Source organism: Aulostomus chinensis, chromosome 14, assembly GCF_037954235.1.
Source record: "Aulostomus chinensis isolate RoL2024-O1b breed Wild chromosome 14, RoL_Achi_v1.0, whole genome shotgun sequence".
NCBI lineage: Eukaryota > Metazoa > Chordata > Actinopteri > Syngnathiformes > Aulostomidae > Aulostomus > Aulostomus chinensis.
This window is the reverse complement of record NC_141333.1, coordinates 14,153,542-14,171,945: the sequence shown is the minus strand read 5'-3', so window position 1 is coordinate 14,171,945 and position 18,404 is coordinate 14,153,542. Positions and strand designations below refer to the sequence as shown.

At 41.8% G+C, this 18,404-nt stretch overlaps 1 protein-coding gene across 3 annotated transcripts in view; it reads right to left on the bottom strand.

Annotated features, from left to right (window-relative positions):
* Positions 1 to 4,595: 4,595 nt before the first annotated feature.
* Positions 4,596 to 18,404, bottom strand: part of cacna1ea (calcium channel, voltage-dependent, R type, alpha 1E subunit a) — an 85,009-nt gene continuing 71,200 nt past the window's right edge. For all 3 annotated transcript variants that reach the window (XM_086225344.1, XM_086225346.1, XM_086225345.1), the window contains 20 exons: positions 18,020 to 18,180; positions 17,650 to 17,787; positions 16,685 to 16,886; positions 15,983 to 16,147; positions 15,089 to 15,199; positions 14,919 to 14,999; positions 14,382 to 14,567; positions 14,099 to 14,190; positions 13,244 to 13,418; positions 13,000 to 13,127; positions 11,017 to 11,113; positions 9,589 to 9,694; positions 9,379 to 9,486; positions 9,198 to 9,298; positions 8,835 to 8,941; positions 8,468 to 8,636; positions 8,161 to 8,289; positions 7,859 to 8,006; positions 7,212 to 7,390; positions 4,596 to 7,110 (listed from right to left, as the gene is read on the bottom strand). In XM_086225344.1, the coding sequence (XP_086081470.1) occupies positions 6,592 to 7,110; positions 7,212 to 7,390; positions 7,859 to 8,006; positions 8,161 to 8,289; positions 8,468 to 8,636; positions 8,835 to 8,941; positions 9,198 to 9,298; positions 9,379 to 9,486; positions 9,589 to 9,694; positions 11,017 to 11,113; positions 13,000 to 13,127; positions 13,244 to 13,418; positions 14,099 to 14,190; positions 14,382 to 14,567; positions 14,919 to 14,999; positions 15,089 to 15,199; positions 15,983 to 16,147; positions 16,685 to 16,886; positions 17,650 to 17,787; positions 18,020 to 18,180 (3,102 nt within the window). In that variant the 3' untranslated portion in view covers positions 4,596 to 6,591. The remainder of the gene's footprint in view (positions 7,111 to 7,211; positions 7,391 to 7,858; positions 8,007 to 8,160; positions 8,290 to 8,467; positions 8,637 to 8,834; positions 8,942 to 9,197; positions 9,299 to 9,378; positions 9,487 to 9,588; positions 9,695 to 11,016; positions 11,114 to 12,999; positions 13,128 to 13,243; positions 13,419 to 14,098; positions 14,191 to 14,381; positions 14,568 to 14,918; positions 15,000 to 15,088; positions 15,200 to 15,982; positions 16,148 to 16,684; positions 16,887 to 17,649; positions 17,788 to 18,019; positions 18,181 to 18,404) is intronic.

Sequence of the window (18,404 nt, the reverse complement as noted above, 5' to 3'; positions counted from 1 at the left end):
TTTGCCTGTTTAACTTACTATGAAGTGTCAAAATGGCTGCTGTGAAAAAGGTCCCATTAAAGCTTTGGCACACTTTTATTTGCCTGATTAAAATTCTTCCAACCAGATAGTGTCAGAATTGACAAATGTCAACTTTATCGCATCTCAGTAAAGTTTTTATTTTCATCTTTATTTTTTAAGAAACCATTTATTTGGTTGTGTAGGTGACATCAAAAGGTCTCTTTCACAGCAGCCATGTTGATCTAAGAGAACCAGGTGAAATTAATTTATGGTCCATTTGTGTTTATTGTCACTGCATTGCTTGTGAGCCAGCCTGCAGAACAGGCCCACCAGCCCCCTGGCCCACCAGTAAAATGTCATTGTGTTATTATGGCTTCTTGAAGTGTGTTGTTTGTACCTGATTGTGCGTCAGGGCTTCACTGTGCTGCTCGGCTGTTGGTAGGACAAAAATCTTCTGCTGGATTGTCCCCTAAACACATCGCAGCCACACACAGGACACACGAACCACACTAATCAATTCAGTTCAGAGCGCTGGTTGTACTGTTGAAGTAAATCCTACATAAAAGGCCTTGAAATGTGGAATACACTTGCATTTCTACAGAGTTCATAAAACTGAATTATAAAGACACCATTTTATGATGAAATGTACCGTCTTATTTGTCTTACTCATCACTGATGTGTGAGAGAAATCAATAATCAATTAACAAAAACATGAATACGTTACTTGCACCCAATGAATTATGGCTTATGAAGACATATTGATAGAAGGCAAAGAGATATCAAACTAAGTCATTCAAAACAGCAAACTATTAGAGGCCAACAAGTGAATCAAGGAAAAGTGCATCTACTGTGGAAAAGTACATTTACTTCTTATCATTTGACAATTTTGGTGAGCATAAAAAACAAACACAGGAGTTCCTGCGCTTTCTTCGTTCTGCAGGGTCGCCATTTTATTGTAGTGTTTCATATCTATTACAATGACACAGAAAACTGGCACTTTCATCTTAGTATCTCATGTGAAACTGCATTCAGTTGACTTTAATTTTGAGGAAATAAATGTTAAAAAAAGGGCAAGACTTAGAAAATATAATTTCAATGATGACATATAACACGATACACAACACACAACATTTCTAAGTTGCACCACAAGTTGCTGGATCCATCAGCAGCATTTTAACAGAGTCAAGTGATAAAGACTTACACAGCTGAGCAGCAGTAGCACAAAACCCCACATGGCCTCTGAAAAAGGTTACTTCTGGATGCCTCGGAATTGTCTTTGCATCTGTAAATCAAAGCTCCAGACTGCCTCTCATGCTCATCCAGGGGGCTGCGCTTAGAGACACACCCCCCCCCCCCCCCCCCCCCAGAGCAAGACCAATGTTGAGCAGGCTGATCACACATTTACAACACAGAGTGACCATGAGATCAACTCAGAAAAGCCAGACACCCAAAGTCACAGCAGAGGGAGATTCCTCATTGTGACAGCACAAACACACACCCACGCACACACACATGTGTACATATCCCTGTGTTTCCATTGATCAGTGTCTACCACTTAATCCTGAGCTGTTTTTCAAATGACTCGCTACTGGCACCCAGAAGCGCGAACGATAACTTAGCTTAGCTGTGTTGCATCTTGTGCCTGTTGCTGTACAGCCACTGTAATTGTGGTCTAAACCACCAGTTTAGGGAAGCTTGATGGGGAAGAGGACCTTTGATAGAAAATACTGCTGTTATTGATAGTAGCTTGGAGTGGGGAATGAGACAAACTTTTCCCTTTGACTCCAAACTTATTCCCTCTTGTACGTCAATAAACACACCCAAAATATCAGTTTTGTCTCCTCAAGTGCAAAAAACAAATGCCTTCTATTTTGTATGTTTCTTGTCATTATGATATCTCATACCACAATAGATCTTCATGTTTTGATGACATACAAAAATTTGTAAATATGATTTACTGTCTGTGTTCATTTGACATTGAACTTAACTCTGAGCCCTTCCCCCTCCTTTTTGTCTGGAGGGGAGGTCAGGAGGGGAGAACTGTGGCCCAGGTGAGGAATGTGACAGGAGAATGAGAAGAGCGCAGGGCTGCTTCCCGAGTGAAGATGGTGCTTACGGTAAAGGACCCCACCTTGGGCCTCAAACACCCGGCCTGAGGCGCTGACATGCAGTCCTGGGCTTCAGCACCAGATGGTGGTCTCCTGACACCCCTTGGGTAACAGACTCAAAATAAACCAGGCAGACAGGCAGGGAGAGTTCTACTTTGTTGTTCATATACAGCAAACCTTCCCTCAAATCCATTTTTAAAGAGAAATACACTGCAACAGTCTCATTTTTCCACTCATACACCCCAAGAATTACTTAAACTACACCAATTACTGCTGTCAAAATACTATACATGTCAACTTGAATGTCGGCTAGCAGGAGGACACTTGCGCACTTTCTTGAATTAGTTCAGCAGTGGATAGGATAGGATGGCCATAAACGGCCAAAAGTTCAAGCTCAACTGTCCATCAAAGAACAAACAAACATTAAAATACCATTGCATTTTGGAAGTTTTAGTGTTAATGTTTGGATGCAAAGAAAGAGTTTGATATCAAATATTCAGATTATGTGGAGCACACAGAATATTGTATATGTGCATGCATATAACAGCAAATAACAGAATGAAGGTCAAAATATCATCTGATTTCAGTCAGATGACAGGTAGGTAGCATTATCTAAATAGCCTGAAGGCTAGATGACACCAGCTACACGAAAACTGACGACACAATCAAAGTAAGCTCTGTAAGTGCAATCACTCGCATTAAAGAGCACCACTTAAATTGAAAATGGAGAGATTTCTTTAGGCTCAGAGCAAGTGAGATTCTCAACTTTCACCAGAAGTGCTGACATGTTGAGTAAAACCAAACCTACTTCTTCGAGCTCTCCAAACCTTCGTAGTGAGATATTCTAAATTCACTGTGTCCAAGTAGGTTCGAATTTTCTGCTTCTCAGTTGCTTTTGATCACACACACACACACACACACACACACACACACACACACACACACACACACACACACACACACACACACTCACACACACACACACACACACACACACACACACACACATACCGTAACACGACTACAGTCCATTTCTGTGAATAGTGATGACTCAGACGGAGATTCATTTGCACCATAGAAAGTTCCACCATAGACTCACACGCGTCGGATCAAACACTCATTTATCTCTACCTAATCTCTGGATGTGGACAGTTGTGAGCTGAGCACACAGGATAGTATAGATTTTAAACCCGAGGTGGTGGTGTCACAGGGAGACTAAAGACTTTCCTCATAGAGAGACGCTTCACAAGTCAACGTAAACTGTATCACAAAGCTGACAGATTCAGACGGCATTAGCGCGCCATGTGTAAACACTCAAAGTCAAGTTTAACACCAAAGTCTTGAGGAGAACCCTTTCAACCTACACATCATGGAAAGAAAACACATCCTGGTTAAAGAGACTTGCTGCAGTCAGTGTGACCTCATGTGCCCTCTGAAAGGTCGTTAAAGAGTCCATCAACCTGCAACTGAGCTGCAGTAGGGCAGGAACTACTGTAGTGTTTCATAGTATGAGACCAACAATTTAGTTTACAAATTAAACATCTGTTGAGATTAAACCGTTTAAACTGTTGTTCGGAACACTGTGGCGTACTGTCCTATTTCACACGCCAGACGGCTTCGATCATCTTCTGTTGCTGAGATATTGTAATGAGGTGCTGGGAATACGTCCAAGAGACCCAAGACATCCCAGATGATTCCCACAGAGTCTGAGAACAACAGGGGTCGTATTTATATAAATATACTCTGTGCTGTAAAGATCATATTAGTAGTTTGGTGTAAATTAGTTTGACTTAGATTAGCAAAGATTCTTGGGAGGATTAGGGTCAGGAATCAAAGGATGATTGGAGAGTAGAGTTGATTTTAAGGGGATGAATGGAGGTCAGGGTCATTTGTGAGGGAATGAATGGAATTTAGGGGTAGATTGTGTCAGCGCACTAAAATACGCTGATGGCCAATCGTGTATCACTACAGGGTGACTGTGCTACACGGTCAGTGTACGGTACAGTGCTGTTTTATGATCTCTGACTCTGTAAATAAACTACAAGCGTCTTCACCACGACTGCACCACCAAGTAAAGAGGATCTCAGCATCACTGGTGATCACCGGGGAAAGGACTGATGCATATGAAGCGTCAGAGCGACGGGCCTAACTGGTATCCTGTCTTCACTCCAACACAGTCAGTTTGCACTTTTGATCCCTCAATTACAAACTAAATATCTGACCGACTGCGCGCCTCCGGCCCATGAATCTCTGACGCTTGCTTATTTGGGAATATAACAGAATCATATTCTTAGAGTGAAAAATTAAAGTATGTCCAGAGAGAAATTCCACTCATCCTTCCAGATAATTGTCATTAAACACAATTAGTTGCAACTTTTAGATGTTTTTAATTTTTGGTATCATCTCCTTTGCCTCCTTATGCTGAAAAGAATAATGGTGATACGGCTAAATGTGGGAGCAATAATGTCACCGTGCACAGAAAACAAGACAAGTGATCTCTCTTTTAATGGTCCTTTGAACAGATATGTAAACACCTCTTTTGTTGAAGTCATAGACAGGCATTATGACAAAAATAAAAATATTAACAGTGCAATAAATTCAACATGGATTTATTTTGTACATTTTATACTAGATATTTACCAGAAAGCTTCTCTATCTAGGAAATCCAGGCTCGATAGGGAACTGTGGGCGAGTTTCCCCAGGCACAGATTAGGCTCTTCTGTACAGGCGGACATCAAGATTAAGTCCTAGGGTGAAGCACGGTCCAATAAACTACAGGCTGAAGCCTTAACATAACCACCTGTATAAATTCAGACTCATCACACGTCCAAAGAGGTTTTCTTTGCTAAACCACATTTTTGGTTCCAGTGAAATGAGCGGATATCTCATTCCAGGAAAGTGTTCACATTTCAGACACATGTTAAACTCAACATATTACAATGACACAATAGCACATGATATTAATATACATCTTATTGAGGGGAAACAGTCAAAGTGTTGAAATGTTCAGAGATATCAACAGTGGATGCTAGGACAGGCAAAGAATACTCTTATTCCATTTAACAGCATGAATACATCAAAATATGAGCTATCAGGCGGCTTGGACACACATTCCCACCATCTTCATCATACCTGGGGAAAATATCGTAACACTTATTCCTACCGACCAAAACATGGATCAGTGTGACGGACAGGATGTAACACAGAGACGAACCATTCTGTGCCTTTGATTTCTCTTTTGTAAAAGCATCAGTGTGACAGGAGTCATTTGCATCATGTGTAAAAGGAACATTTCATATCTCATCGTTTTTTTTATCATCACATGAAAGAAGGCAACACATCCTGAAGAAGACATCTCATCGGCTCTATGTACAGGAAGTAAATGGCTTTAGTCACCTTTCCCACAGGGCTTATCCAGCACAGTAGTATGAAGAATCCGCATCCATTTGCTATCACATAGTAGTAGTAGTAGTAGTAGTAGTAGTAGTAGTAGTAGTAGTAGTACTTTCCATTACATTCCATGAACAGAGCAGATGTAGACTATGAGATCTCCACTGGCCTAATCTGGCCACACTCAATACACTTATTCTTCCTTTTTGGTCCAAAATATACATTTCAATATGCCAAAAAAATGAAACATCATGACTTTTGGGCAATCTGTTACTCCTGTGAAAGATCATCGACTTCTTACACACCACAGACTCAACCTAAATCTTCACTGCACTGCTCCAGAGTAATGTCTTTGCTAAAAACTAATATTTAGCTCACTTTAAGGTCAGGAACTTGATTTCCTACTCTAATTACTCATTAATTAGTGTCTGTAATGCCCATAAACAATGTGGACTCTCATTTTGTAAACAGGAACTGTCGTAAATGCCAGGTTGCCAATCTTTTTCAAACAAAAGAATCTGTTTCAAATGAACTTATGTTTCTATGCCAATCAATGCACAGTTAAGACTAACAGAAATCTCAAATTCCCTGAACAGAAGAACCTAAAGATGAATTACATTCATTAAATTACATTTTTACATGCTACCTCTATTTTTACCTACACAAATAGAAGTTCAGGAACTTTCTGGGATTCTCAACACGTTTTGTTCATATAACAACACACAAAAAAAGGCTTGGCAACACATGTATTTGCCTGCAGTGACCTACTGAGAGTGAAGTCTCTGCTTTTCTCTTGTTTTGGCAGATTTTCTCTATTGAGAACACACACACACACACACACACACACACACACACACACACACACACACACACACACACATCCATGTCCACATAATAGGGTCCCTCTAGTCACAGTTAACATACACACAAGGACACGATGCAGACAGACACCAAAGATAAATAGCAGTGGTGTTCAGTCCTGCCTGTTATGCTACCGGTACTGAGAGGGATAGCTCTCACAGCAGCTGGGGCCTCTGAGCGGCGCTGCAGAGGTCATTCCATGTATCTACTTCCCTCTCTTCCTTTAAGGGTTTTAGCAGCGGTCGTCCTCATCTGTGTCACTTAGCTGCTCACTGGCACTGGCCGGGCTTGCCTGGCCTAAGTGCTTCCGGAAATGCCCGTTAGGAACCTGCCAGGAGTGTCTGAGTTGAGGAGCGGAGCTTATGGCGTTGGCACGTCCCAGACTGGTAGCCATGGCAGTCTCAAAAGTAAGGGTCTCCTGCCTGTCACCTGCCTCACCGCCACTATGTTCCTCATGAAATGGGAGGTAAGGCTCTGAGATGTAGCGGTGAGGGGACGGGTGGCTCGGCCCTGATGGCTCGCCCTCCTTCTCGGCCCTCCATGGTGTCTCTATGGATCCACTGGGGCCGTCTCGAAGCTGGGGCTGTCCTTCAGGACAGGTTGCATGAGTGGCAGAGGTGTGGGCTCGGCAGACCAGAGGGGAATAGGAGATGTAGGGTCGTGGGCGGGAGGGTGTCTGTGGAAGCTGGCGGCGATTACGAGGAGTACCGGTCTCTGAAGCTGAATTTGCCGGACTGCCTGATGTGTTGACCTGCACATGACACAAGTGCATATAATGATGTTGAAGCTCACCTGTGAAGAAAACACTGCTACTACTCATACTCGTGCAGTTCTTTACTCCATAAATATTACCTGTCTCTGTAAAGTGTGTGTGCAACCCTCACTAGGTGAGACGGGCTGTTTCCTCTCACATGAAGGGTCTTGGCTGCGTTCCTCAGAGTTACAACGAGACACGTCTGGTGATAGTAGATGACGTCGTTCCTTAGACCGCCCTCTCTCGTGACTTGTTTCTCGGTGGTTATTTCGGGGGCCTATTGGTGCAGTAGATTTAAGGTAGTCAGATAGGTACGGTTGAGAGAAATACCTGTAAAACATAGCAAGTAAGGCACTCTAGCAAGTATTCACACTCTAAACCTTTTGTTGGCAGCGTTGTTCACAAATGATACAACAACTACTATTCAACCAGTGAAATAATATAATTTGTGCCCCTGGTAGATAATACTTTTATTGTTACATCAAAATTTTCACATGTATCCACAGAAAAAAAAAAGATTACATTTTGTAAAAGACACATTTGCACATTTTGAAGGTGGTGAAAGACATTTAATAGAAAGATAATAAAATCAGCCAAAAATTTGAGTTGCTGTGAAAATGGGTCTTGTGTCAATAGGGCAGCAGTAGTAGTCCTGGAAGCTACATTTTACGGGGAAACCTAACAACATAAACCACGTAAAAATTTTATAAATATGCATGAGGCTCCAGGTGTGTTATTCAGTGACCTCGGTAGCTCCTCTGGCGAGGCCTGTAAACGTCGTCAGGGCTGACTCTCTCCAGGGAGTGTTGTTCTTGCCACAGGCCGTTCACACACTGGTCTCCAATGGTGGAGAAGGAGCGCTTCATGAGCTTACTGTCTGCTGACATCCCAGGCTACACACACACACACACACACATGCAAAAGAATCAGATGAGCAACTCAAAGTAGGATACCTCACACGACAGGTGAGCACTGTGGACAATCTGTAATAGCAACTGGACAATAACACAAGTTCTTTTTATGTAACGTTTATCAGTCTTTTACGACCTGTGGATCAACAGCCAGCCTGGGCATGGAGGACGCTCGGATGGATGCTGCACGCTGAGGTGATTTCATGACTGTTGATTCCAGCATTGCCTGCTGCTTCACTTGGTTATACTCCACTACTTCTTGGACCTTTACAAATACCACAGAGAGGAAGAAGGTGCGTGTTTTTCAAATTTATTTAGTCACAAGAAAACTGAGGACATTCCACTGCGATTGAGTCAACGTATCTTAGCCCCTTTTGAAAAAGAGTTGACAAGATTCAGACGCTGCACACCCAGAACTATGCATATCTTAGATTTTCACTGACCAGCGTGTGCAGATGGTGATGGTGGTGGTGATGATGTGGGAAGTGATAAGGGTGGTAAGGTGATCGGTAGTCGTCGTCCTCCTCTTGCTCCTCTCCGGAGTGAGACTGCGGCGGCAGGAACATCTCTTGAGGCGAGATGGGGCTGAGCGCCACAAACCCTCCTCTGGTGCTACAAGGATAGACAGACACACAGACAGACAGACGCACACACACTTCAGCGTACACCTACATACATTTATTGTTCATAACGTCAGTGAATAGAGGTAACTGAGAGGTCACAAATCAAAACATCATCATACTGGCTTGTGATTATGCGTGATGCAGAGGTTGGAAATAACTGTGAAGGAACTAAAAGATGCTTATTTACAGAGCAGATCCAGCGCTATGCCTGAGGAATGACAGCGACTTGGCATTGCATAAGATTTCTTGAGGCAGAGACGAAGCATCCATGCGCTGGAACATAGGAGCGTGTTTCTACATAGAGGAAAGAGGAAAAGAACAGGTGACCAACTAAATTACAAAATAAATATTTCTAGCAAAATGTCACTGAAAGACAGTCAGACTGTACGACACACCGAGTATTATGATGTAATCCTGTATGAAAGGGAAAGTTGAAAAATCTCTCTACACTTGAATGAAAGCCAAGTGTAAAAACTTCACCGCAATACCTACATCAATAGATGCTTGGTAAAAAAAAAAACAAAAAAAACAGCGTGAGAATGAAACAAACCTGTTCTTCCAGCTGTTGTCGGAGCTTCTTGGCTTTGCTCTGCTTGTAGTAGTCCATGATCATCATGGCAGCATAGATCTTCCCTATGGTCATGTCACTGGCTGAGAAGATGGAAGCAGAGCTCAGTAAGACTTGGGTTCATTCCCTGTGTTACAGTGTGTTTCTTTAATCCTGTAAACACCTTTGTGAATGGGAACAAGCAGGTCCAGTGTCTTCTGAGAGAGATTAGGCCAGATGACACTAATCTCCTTCTGAAGGTCCAAGTCCATCTGGTTTCGATCCTCCCCTCCTGGAAATAAACATGACGGCAAAGACAAAAAACAAAATGGGACACAGGTAGAAAAACAAGTGTGATGTCAATTCTCCACATCGCAGTGATATCCCCCCTCACCTCCAGCTATCTTGATCTCAAGGGCAGTGCGAATGAGAGCCATGAGGGTGGAGGTGAAGTGGACGGACATGTCCTCGTCCACGGGCATGTTCATCAGGACTAGTCTCTAATAACAGAGAAGCATCATGATCAGATAAGTTCAGCTTCTAGTGCTTGTGTAATCAAGATCAGTTGTTCTCCCTAAAATGAAAAGATACACTTTTTTTTCTTGGAGTAGCTGGTCTTCTCTATACTCACAATTTAGTCAACAAAACTGAAAAATGTCAGACGAAGTTATTCTGACACAGTAAAACTGATCTAATACGCTGCCAAGCTTTGGAATACAACGCTGGAGGACTTGAGACTAGGTATAGAACTGAACATTTTTAGGTCAAAAAACTTACTTCTTTTTTAATTTTTTTTTTTAGCTTATCTTTTTTATGATTTTGTGGTTTTTACCCATTCCCTTCACAATTTACATTTTACATAAATCCCTGGGTTAAATGTACAATATCTTTTATATATCATATTTCAAATCAACTACCCTCAACGTTAGGAGCAACCACTGTCAGTCTGGATGATCATGTTGCAAGTTGAACAAGGATTTGTAAAGTTTATATACGTTGCAGGACTTAAATTGGTTTGGCAAAATTGTCAGATACAGAAAGACAGAGAGGACAGGCATCGTTTTTAATAGTATTGTTTTTTTTTTTTTAATACAAATGGTTTAATATCTGAAGTAAAATAAAGCAAGAGCTTTTGTCAAGATAATAAAAACTTGAGAAATCAAGTCAAAGTGTGAAATTGGAAAAAAAAGAGTTTTGCCATTTCAATAAAATCACTTGAGGCCACAAAATGTTAGTTTACGCGTGTCGTCTCTGAGATCCTGAGCAACATCGACTGCGTCGTCGGTTTTACAAAAGATTATAAAAGATAACATGCTTGCAGTTTACCGCACACGCGCACACACAAGCACACAATACACGAACATGTACACTGCACAGCAAACACACTGATGTAACACTGGACTGCGGCAGGAGGCGCATGCAGATAGGTACATGTGAGAAAAGAAGTATGAAAGACGTGACTTCTGTCATGGCGATATTTAGCATGTAGATGTTTAACAACTCTCTCATGAAATTCCTCTCACAGGCTCAGAAAACTTCACCAGACTCTTTCATCAGGTAACAACAGCAAACAAAAAAAAAAAAAGACATCTTCTTTCTCTGCCAAGAAGCAAAGCAAAACAGGCAAAATCATTACTGTAGCGCTTGTCGTCTGCCAATGAAAAAATACTGGAACTTAAAACTGTTCGAACACACAATGTTGCATCTTACAGTCAACAGAAAAAAATGTTGCCTTTCAAATGTATGACACACAAAAATAAAGAGCTTTGACTGTTATATTAAAAATATGAAGGCAGTGCCCGTCAGTCTCCATTTAGTCTACCTTATATGCCACCTTGGAGGGGCATTTCTTGCCAAGGCCTAGAGGTGGTGACATGTTGGTCAACATCTCATACATGTCAGTGTAATGGATACGACCACTGGGAGCGCCAGGTAGCCATGACGATGAGGATGAGAAAAGGAGGGAAAGAGGAAGAAGGAAAAGGGAATGAATGGAGAAGGGAGAGGTGGTGATGTGGGGAAGAAAATGAATAAAGATGGAGGGAGGGAGGGAGATGGAGGAGAGAAAAAAAGAAGAATGGTGGAGATATAAGAGAGAGGATTATTCCAGTGCATCACACAGAAGGAGAATAAAGAAGGAAAAAAACAGGTTGAATCCTTTCTATGCTGCCAACTGGGCATAGAAATGTGGGAAAGGAGAAAACCTTGGACAGAATGAGCAAAGCAATGACAGCCTCACTGGATCTGGTGCCAGTTTACTTACCTTGTGTGTGTGTGTGCGTGCGTGTGTGTGTGTGTGTGTGTGTGTGTGTGTGTGTGTGTTTGTGTGCGTATGAGAATACATCTTTAAACCAGATCCAAAGGGTAGAAAGGGACAGGATTCTCCCAGATTGCTCCATAGCAACGTTAACATCAGGTTTTAAGCAAAATTAGCAATATTAAATTTAAAGTGTATAAGAGCAAGGGATGTCCTGTGCCTTAGTACCCACAGACTGGACTGTCATCAGTCTTTGTCCCCGGGCAACACACCCCTAAAGGTTCAAGCACAGTTGGGGGTTACAGTCAGTGAAGGGGTGGAAAAGAGGGAAAGGAGGAAGTCAGGAAGAATCCCTCATAAGGGAGGCAGAGTGGGGTTTTTTTGAGATGGGGGAAGCAAACCTTGCATGCCACCCTGTGTGGGCAGTTCTTCCCAAAGCCCAGGGGAGGTGAGATAGAGCGCACAACTTTGTACATCTCCTTATAGTGGATCCTACCACTGGAAAGAACATATACGTTTTTAGTTGTGTGTCATTGCAGCCTAAATGGAGCCTGTGTTGTAACATCTTTACAGCATATATATACTGTGTATATATATATATATATATATATACTCAAAAAGTAGTATTTTGCTGAAATATTACATACCAGAATTATTTGTGATGGATATCAATTGTAGTTTTTAATTTACTCTGCACATCACAATGCCGTTCAACCATACTTTACCAGCCAATAGTCATTAACATTAAAGTAACGATTCATATGCATTAATTGTATTTCTTTTTTCATGATGCTCAGCGTATCTTGCTAAGGAATGCATTTCATTTGGAAGTATATTTTGTGTCTGCACCCCGTCCCTGGATCAACGTAACACATTCGGGGAGGCATGTTAAGCGAACAACTGCTATTTACGACTTTAAGCCGCGATGTTTCCTTTTTTATTATTTATTAGAATCATCCTCAGGGATCAATTTTATGCTTTTATTGGACAGTATCAGTGGAGGAGAAGGAGTCTGGGAGTAACTTGTAACAGGCAGGGGTCAAACACTCAGCAGCCGCGCTCCCAAACAGTTTTACTAACCTTAACCAAATGTATTTGTTTTTTTATTTAACCACTTGGAAAAACACTGTCTTCAAACAGTGACTGTAATTGAAAGAGGCTCTTATCAGTGAATAACATTAAAATACATTTTTCGAAACCATAAAACAACATAACTTCCTATTGGTGCCAAACCAGCAATTCACAAATTTCGATAAAGAAAAAAAGAATAAATGCTGCAGGCCTTAAATATACTTTCAATTGAACTGGGCTTATAAGAAAGTTGTGCTGGGAGCAACTCAAGCAACATTTCATGGCTGGTTTGTCAAGTAAAACATGTTAGGTGATAATGAAATATCAGATATCATATCCTACCATCCTGGACTATATCCTTACTGTCTTGTACACAACATGACTACTTGTATCCTGTAGGAAATATACAATGTTCTAAAACTTGATTTGAGAGATAATGTACATTTGCATATGTAAGAAAGACTAAGAGACACTGACCAGGCAGCACGATCATACTCCCCCCAGATTCGAACAAACTCATCCAGGTGGTGGGGGCCGAGGATGGATGAGTCTCGAGTCAGATACTCAAAGTTATCCATGATCACGGCTACAAACAGGTTCAGCATCTGGAGCCAAGACAAAGAGAGGGAGAAGATGCTTTAACTATCATTCCCGTCTGTGTTTGGAGCTGGAAAAAAACATCATCAATTATTCAAATCAGAACCCGGTTTTCTCCTCTCACCAGAAAGGAACTGAAGAAGATGAAGGACACAAAGTAGAAATAGGCAAAGTCGGAGCCACAGCCCCCCTCCTGGTCGCTCGTCAGTACTGCAGCAGGAAGAGAGCTGTCGGGCTCACACTGCTGCCCACCGAGACAGGACAACATGATCTCCTGCCATGACTCCCCGGTGGCACTCCTGGACACACACACACACACACACACACACACACACACACACACACACACACACATTACACAACAGTTGGAGGACAACTTACTGTAGTAAGGACTTGTGCTGTGTACATAGTTGATTCACAGTTTGATCAGGCACCTGGACAGTGCAATCAAGGCTTCTTTCCAATGGTTTACTGTTAAATTCTTGATGCTCTAAAACTGCAATATGGTTGTTGTGTAATCTACAAATTTACAGCCTGTTGTGAAGGCACTCAACTGTTAATGGCTTTAAATGCTATATCATCGTTTTTAAACCAAACCGCTAATACGTCACACATCATTTGGACGTATGTGAGAACATTATGTGATGTAATTTTGATATTTTTCAACGGGATATTTCTTTTTGCTTTTGGCATGTATGAAACATTTAGGCTTCAACTGTGAAAACACAATACAATATGAACATTTCAGCCCAAATATTCATGTAGTCATATGACATTTTTCGCTTTTCATTGCAAGATGTAAATCTCTCTTGCACAACTACTTGCTCACCCTTGACACTGACAGCACCCCTGGGTATTTTACATGGCATCTAAGGAATGTGTTTTTTAGTGAACAAAGCAAATCGATACTAATTTGGATCACCGCTGGATGTTGATTTGTAGAAGAGGCAGAGACGTGTCCCAGTGTGTCCGACTGTACCTGAAGAGCAGCATCAGGGCACCAAAGAAGCTCTTGAAGTTATTGTGTTGGTTAATGTGAGTTTCCTCATTCAGCTTAATGTTCCCAAACACCTGATTCAGAGATTATGAGAGTCAAAACATAAAATCAACAGATTGACAAGCTGTGATGAAAACACACGCTGAATTAAACGTTAAACATTTTATTTACCCAGACAAATATTCTTATACTGTGTGCAGTCATAAATAGTCTCAAGACAGACATACGAGTACATGATCAAGTGTCTGTGAGCGCTGCTCCTGACCTGCATGCCAATGATGGCGTAGATAAAGAAGAGCATGGCGATAAGCAGGCACACGTAGGGCAAAGCTTTAAAGGACTGGACAAAGGTCCACAGAAGGATCCGGATGGTGTAGCCCTGTCTGAGCAGTTTGATCAGTCGAGCTGCTCGAAAAAGCTTCAGGAAACTCATGTTGATGGTATTGACAAGCTGGAAGAGGGAAAAGAAATGTTGGTTGGTGTCAAGACATGTTTGTCAAAGACAGAGCTGCAACACTCACATGAATCAACATTTAGGACGGTGTGACCCACTTAGAAAATACTCCTGTAAAAATTTGCAAAAAAAGCAAGAGATGAAGTGGCAATAGTGCCGTTTTAAGAAGGTATCCTGGCATCTTTGGCGCTAGTTAACAACAAGCTTATATAATTTGGTAAAATCCTCGAAATGAATTCACTTTGACATTAAATGTGCAGAGAAAAGCGATTTTGTTTTGTTAAGTACAGAGTATGCTCTGTCTCGTGAAGTCAATTGTAGTCAGGTGCTATTTTGTAACATTTTTACCTGCAAGTCTACCACAATCTCAGTGATGCTGCCCAAGACAGTGATGAAGTCAAAGATGTTCCATGTGTCCCGAAAATAGTTCTGTAAAAAAAAATAAAAAATCTGGAGCACTAACGCAAGGGAGGATTTGGAATTGACATTAAGTCTCCAAGGTTGCACTTTTCTCTCACCAGAAACCCGAACGCCATGATCTTGAGGACACACTCGATGGAGAAGAGAACAGTGAACGCTGTGTTCAGGTGCTTCAGCACGGCTTCATACGCCGGCGGGGCTGAATAGTACTAAAAATACAAAGGTGGCAGAGGTTAAAGTACAAGCGATCTTTGTCGTGAGTGAAAAGTGGAATATTCCCCAACCATTTCACTGCAGCCAACCTCATGATACCAGTCTGAACATCAGACCTGGCCTCTGCAGATCTACAGGTTGATGGAAGATTCCTCCAGACCCATAAATAGTGCCTCAGTCTCTGCACCGATCATCTGTCGCACTATAAAAGGAGTCATTCCTCCAGGGGCGGCAGCCACAGTTAATGAGGTCATGCTAAATAGCAGTCCCTGGACATTAAGAATCAATATTTAATACTGGCTGAGTCACCCCCCGAGTCTGTCTGTCCTGAGTGGCCCAGGAAAAGACCATTTCAGGAAATTAATGATGAGAGACGGATGAGAAAAAAATAACAAAAATAACAGCAACCAGAGGAGAAATTTTCAGATCTATATGCAAACATCACAGTGTGTTGAGGTGGCGCAGTGGGACCCTAAAAAAAAAGGAAGAATGTGGGTCTATACGTCCGTGCTAAGTGGTAGGAGTGACACATCCCGGCTTGTTTTAAAACCAAAGTGTTAACAGTCTCAAGTTTGTGAGAGAAAATACTGCTAAGAAGCAATACAAGGTGTGTTTTTCCCATTAACAGACAAAGACGTGTGGAAAATGACACGTGGATTTTAGGGGCGAGGATGAAGTGAGATGGTGCAGTACGTCATGGTAAAAATCTGCTCGTCCTGCTCACCTGATCCGACTGAAATAATGATGCACAGAAATATTTCCGCCTTGTGTCTCCTTACCTTCATCATCAGTACAATGGTATTGAGAGCGATCATGGCCAGGACAGTGTACTCAAAAGAAGGTGACACAACAAAATGCCACAGGCGGTACTGGAACGTGTGACGGTTCTGGGGCATATAACGGGTCAGGGGCTTGGCACTGATGGCAAAGTCGATGCATGCCCTCTAAAATTCAGAGAGAGAGAGAGAGAGAGAGAGAGAGAGAGAGAGAGAGAGAGAGCCAGGATGAGACTGAACACAGCAGGGGAAAATAAGAATACTGGCTTGTTTTCAACACAAGATTATTTTTCCATTTGTGTTGGATTTAAAGGTAAAAACAGATTTCGTACAGGGGCAAGACAGCAAATCTATATTGTATGAAGGAGAAGGAGAGCAAAGGAATAAAAGGGGAAAACAATACTATGTGACTTTGAATGGCTTATTAGACTTTAATAGCTTGAATGGTTGTTATAAGCGGGGCAATAAGATTATGCTATCAGGGAGGGAGCGATGCTGGGGAGTTTCTTTATTGATTGCGCATTTCCACATGTCATCATTATCTGTCTAGAGAAGAAACACATTAACAAGAAGCAGCCAGTATCGTGCTAATGAGCGCTAAATTTAATGCCCCCATGTTTGAGCCTGCATCTCACAGAATGCAGTTTTACTTCATTTTAGAGACAGAATCAAAATGTTTGTTGATACCATGCGATTTTTCCTCACCTCGTTCTTCTCCAGGCTGCACTCCTCCATCATCTTATCTCCCTGTTCCTGGAAGGTGATGATGATGAGAGCTACAAAGATGTTGACAAAGAAGAAGGGGAAGACCACAAAGTAGATGACATAGAAGATGGACATCTCCATCCTGTTGCCGTGGCTGGGACCCCTGTCTTCTTCGGTCACATCGACTGAGTGCTGCAGGACCCTGGAAGAGCAGAGACACATGGCTCGTGATCACGAGAGGGGACGCAAGTCACTCAATGAGACTCGAATCAGACTTGCTCGACCATCATCGATGAAAGAATCAATTTCTTGATAGGCTGAGACAAGAAGAATCGAACGGCCTTGACTTTTACTGAATATTCACATATCATGGTTTTATGGTTGTGATTACTTGGTGGAGGTTCTAACTAACTAATAAAAGTGCAGGAATCGAACAAGAGAACACTTCTACTGTTAAGGAAAGCAGCAACAGGGGAAAAAAAATTACTTTTACTGTAACACCTGTTGAAAATAAAATCCCACAAGAATACACACCATGGGATTTTAAGAGTGTTACATTTCCAAAAGCTCAAAATTGTACGTGCTAAAACAGGTTTTTATTTCTGACAGATGGTACTTGGAAATATTTCTTCACATCAAAAGCCAATTTCCCATTTGTAGAAAGATATCATTCTAATTTATTTCCACAGCAGCAGCCAATTAACAAGGTTTGGAACAGTAGAAACCCCAAAATCAGACAGTGAAATGCAGCATAACCTTATTGTGATATAATGAATGGCAAAATCTTTGTTAAATGGATCATATCTATCATATTTCATTCAGCAAAGGTCAGATTTGGCTATTACCAAAGAGCGAGGCAGAGGTTACAGGGCTTTAATGCTCCTAAATAAATGAAAAATGATATGTAGGAAAGGGTTTCTCTTTTCAGCAGGAGAGTTACAGTCATCCGCTGGTCAGACACTCACTGCGGCCATCCCTCCCCGGTGGAGACGGTGAAGAGAGTAAGCAGGGCCCAGATGACGTTGTCGTAGTGGAACTCATGTCTCTTCCAGTCTCTCCTCTTCACCTCCTTCTTATCTTTGCCATAGTCAATGTAGTAACCCCTGAAGGAGATGCGGGACATGAGAGAGGTTCAATGATGAGGGGCACAAGATAGTAACGACCAGATTAATAATGAAACAAAGGAAAGAGTTAGGGGAAAGAATGAAAGCTTGAATAGTAAAACAGGAACATACACCACTAAATCTGTCCGTCAGCAAGATAACTAACAAGGAACAAACTAAAAAGGAAAATAGAAAAGACTAAAAGACAGAATCTGATGAAAGGAAATATTACTGGCAGTCCTTCTCTGTGTCCTTGGAACTGTCGGTACAATAGAAAAACTTCCCCTTGAAGAGCTGCACAGCAATGACGGCAAAGATGAACATGAAAAGCTTGTAAACTATCAGGATGTTGAAGACGTTTTTCAGAGACGTCACCACACAGTCGAACACGGCCTGGAAGAGAGGAGCAAAAGGGTCTGTGACTGCAGGTAGCAAAGATTTTCAACGTATTTGTCAGAAGTTACGGTACTGTAGAATGGCCAACTGTCTAGGAAACTGCTTTTACTGTGAGAAACTTGTGACATCTCAGTCATAGTGCAATTATGTTCCTACAAGGTAACTCCAATAACATAAAGCCAGTTCACAGCAGCAGTTTGTCATCCAATTTACTTGTTTTT